General features: G+C 40.7%; 1 protein-coding gene across 1 annotated transcript; it reads left to right on the top strand.

Annotated features, from left to right (window-relative positions):
* Positions 1-503: 503 nt before the first annotated feature.
* LOC111802132 lies at positions 504-2,841 on the top strand (the record flags this gene model as incomplete). The annotated part of the gene is made up of 3 exons (XM_023686399.1): positions 504-775; positions 866-1,218; positions 2,368-2,841. Coding segments are annotated over 3 exons (888 nt in total), but the record flags the coding sequence as incomplete, so codon positions are not given.
* Positions 2,842-3,929: the final 1,088 nt, after the last annotated feature.

The following is a 3,929-nucleotide window of genomic DNA, read 5'->3' on the forward strand; positions in this document are numbered from 1 at the left end:
CCATTATAAATGCGTTTTAAAATCGTAAAGCTGACAGTAATAAGCAACGGATCAAAGTGGACAATAAAGAATTGAAAGAACACTTAATCGAGCTCAACCCCCGAATCACATATGATTGAATGTATTGACAGCTTCACTACAAAGCCATACATCTGATATCCATGATTGAATGTATTGACAGCTTCACTACAAAGCCATACATCTGATATCCATCTATCACCACTGTCCATGAGACAAGGTCCTTGTCGGGTTGAAATTCTGGGAGATTGCAAAGAAGCTCCATGGCATTTTTAAGATCACCCACTTCACAAAACTCCATGCCTTTTCGAATTAGGTTTGACAAAGATGAAAGAACGCCGAAATTTCAAGCTCACTAAGCCAAGATGATAGTGCCCTGCCGGCGATATCCAGAACATCGGAGGGGTTCTGCTATCAGTACCATCATTTGCCGCAAATCCCAGTAAGAAACGGAAAAAACGGTGATGAATTTCAGCTATTAAACAAATAGCGGTAGCAATAATGGCGACAAATCAAAAGAAACGACGAACACTGAGATAGCCACGTGGGAGCACGAGATTCAGAAGCTTGTGGGCAGCCCACGTTATAACACACCCATACATTACACCTTGTGGATCAGATCCAGTTTGAACATTCATAGAATTCCATTTTTCTGGGAAAAATCAGATGGAAGCAGTAGTTTTCCAGTCTCGAACCCTAATCCGTTTCCCCAATTTGGTCTCTTTCACAAGGAGGAGACCCATTTTCACTTTGAAAGGTATGAATCTCCACATTTTATCAGATTCCCAGAAAAACCCATCTAGAATTCTTTTGTATTTCACGAGCTGAGGGATTAATTTTTATGCAGCTTGTTGAATTTGGCAGAGATTGCAGATGGGTATCGTAGCAAGAACATTCAATTGGCTGTTTCAAGCAATGGAAACGATGGAAAAACAGGGCATCAGCCTGTTCGTAGAAGCTCTGCGCCTGGAAGAACAAGGAAGAATGTGCCATCCTTGAGAAAAACAGATACCCATAAGAATGAAGACATGAAAAAACCCAAATCAAATAACCAGGAGGAAATAATTGCTCTCTTTAGGAAGATACAGACTTCCATTGCTGAGGAAGCTGCAAGCTCCATTGATGAAGATTCTAACAAGGATGAAGATGGAACTGAGTCTATTTTGGAGGCTCTTACTGAATCAAGGAAGCAAGTAAAAGGTAATTTCTTGATTGTCTCATCTGGTGCATTCGTGAGAAATTTGCCCCACCTTTGAATCCATCATTGCATCTTGCAAGAACTAAAGTCATTAACATAAACATCTCTTTCATGGTATACAAGAAGCAAGGAAAGAACCTTGATGATAAGTTACCAATATGGCTCCTGAACCATTGTTGTAAGTTGTCATGAAGTATAGGTTCATGCATCTTCGGTTTAAGATTGTTGGGAGTGAGTCCCACATTGGTTAATTTAGGGAATGATCATGAGTTTATAAGTAAAGGAATACATCTTCATTGGAATGAGGCTTTTTGGTGGAATGAGGCTTTTTGGAGAAACCAAAAGCAAAGCCATGGGAACTTATACTCAAAGTGGACAATATCATACCATTGTGATGAGTCGTAATTTCTAACATGGTATCAGAGTCATGCCCTTAACTTAGCCAATGTCAATAGAATCCTGAAATGTCGAACAAAAAAGTTGTGAGCCTCGATGGTATAGTCAAAAGTGACTCAAATGTCAAGCAAAGGGTGTACTTTGTTCGAGGGGAGAATTGTTGAAGAATACATCTCCATTGGTATATTGGGGAAGCCCAAAGCAGAGTCATGAGAGGTTATGCTCAAAGTGGACAATATCATACCCCATTGTGGAGAGTCATGATTCCTAACATCTCTTGTGCATGTATTGGCATTTAGTTGGTTCATAACTCTCATTTATTTGGTTCATAACCCTTTTGGTTCATCTTCCATTTTGATACACGAATCATCTTGATTCATGTATGACATTAACGTTTCTATGTCATATAAAGGGTTGTCTAGGATGGTTGAGATGCGTAGAGTTTGTTTGTTTGAGTGTCACTTTGTATTTGTTGAGTGACATTTAGGAAGAACTTTGTCGAGAGACTTTGTAGTGTGAGAGTGTAAGATATACACTTCGTAAACACTTTGATTATAGAGATTGGTAGCTACCCGTGGATATAGGGAAATTTCTTTTCTCCGAATCAAGTAAATCTTTGTGTCTCTTTGTTTAACTTCTGTTAGTAGGTGTGTGAGTGCGATCGTTCTCACTTCCGCTTTTTCGTTACAACAAAAGTATCGTGTTCCGACTGACTCTATGACTGAATGGATGTGCATTATAACTTGTATGGACAGGCAAAACTTTAAAGAATGCAGGAGGAGTTAAAGGGTTAAGAAGAAAAGGCACATCTGAAGCTGCTGCAGAATTCAAGTTAGTACGGCCACCGTCTAACTTTGTGAAGAGATCACCAATCCCATCTCCGGCAGGAGGAAATGGTTCGCATCTTACAGTGGAGAATATGAAACTTAGGGAGCTGAAAGCAGTTGCAAAGTCTAGAGGAATTAAGGGTTACTCCAAGTTGAAGAAAAATGAGCTGCTGGAACTGCTGACATCTTAAATTCATGGAGCTGAACAACACCAGTCATCACAGTAAATCATTGGTCTTTTGTGTTCTTGTTGTTGCTTTTCCTTTTGTGTTCCTCGTTCTACTCGTTTCACATGTTTTCATTACGAAATTACAAGTTTGGACCATAACATTCAAAAGCGTTTGTCCATACATTGAATCTGTAACGATGCTCTAGAGTATAAGACATTGTTTGATATTGTGAGATCCCACGTCGGTTGGAGAAGGGAACGAAACATTCTTTATAAGGATGGAGAAATCTCTTACTGGTAGATGAGTTTAATAAACTTTGAGGGGAAGCCCGATAGGAAAAGCCCAAATAAGACTGAGACTATTTGTCACAATCGTACTTTTGGTGGCAGTGGACTTGCGATTGTGCGACACTCACTTTCCAGCAACGAGTTAAGCGAATTTGTTCTTGTGTCGCTTACGGCCAAGTGACATATGCTCGAGCCTCTGGTCCCGGTTTAAGAAGTTTTAGAAAATGAGGTAGAGAGACTTCGAAAGAAAGTTTTGAAAGCAAGATTTGAAAGATTGAAATTGGTGTTATATGTGATGCAAGCAAAAAAGCAACAACAATAGCTTAAAACATATAACTATTGGATAGGGGGAATATCTGTTAGTAGTAAGTTTGAACTGTTACAAATAGTATTAGAGCTAGACACCAGACCACGTGCAATCAACGAGGCTAAACTCTGAATGGGGATGGACACCAAGCGGTGTGCCAACAAGGGCAATGGGCCTCAAAGGGAGGTGGATTGGGGGGTCTCACGTCAATTGGAGAAGGTAACGAGTGTCAACGAGAACATTGGCCCCAAAGGAGGGGAATGGATTGTGAGATTACAGGGAAGGACAACAAAACGTTCTTTATAAGGATATGAAAATCTCTCTCTAATAGACGCATTTTAAAACCCTTGAAGGGAAGCCCGAAAGAGAATCTGAGTTTGGACTGTTACAAATAGTACTAGAGCTAGACACCAAGCCATGTGCCAGCAACGAGGCTAAACTCCGAATAGAGGTGGACACCAAGCGGTGTACCAACAAGGGCAATGGACCCCAAAGGGAGGTGGATTGGGGGTCCCACATCAATTGGAGGAGGTAACAAGTGCCAACGAGAACACTGACCCCAAAGGAGGGGAATGGGGATTGTGAGATTCCACATCGGTTGGAAAGGACAACGAAACGTTTTTTACAAGGGTATGAAAATCTCTCTCTAATACACTCATTTTAAAACCCTTGAAGGAAAGCCCGAAAGGGAAAGCCCAAAAACGACAATATCCACTAGCGGTAGAC

The sequence above is a fragment of the Cucurbita pepo genome, chromosome LG09, assembly GCF_002806865.2.
Source record: "Cucurbita pepo subsp. pepo cultivar mu-cu-16 chromosome LG09, ASM280686v2, whole genome shotgun sequence".
Lineage (NCBI taxonomy): Eukaryota > Viridiplantae > Streptophyta > Magnoliopsida > Cucurbitales > Cucurbitaceae > Cucurbita > Cucurbita pepo.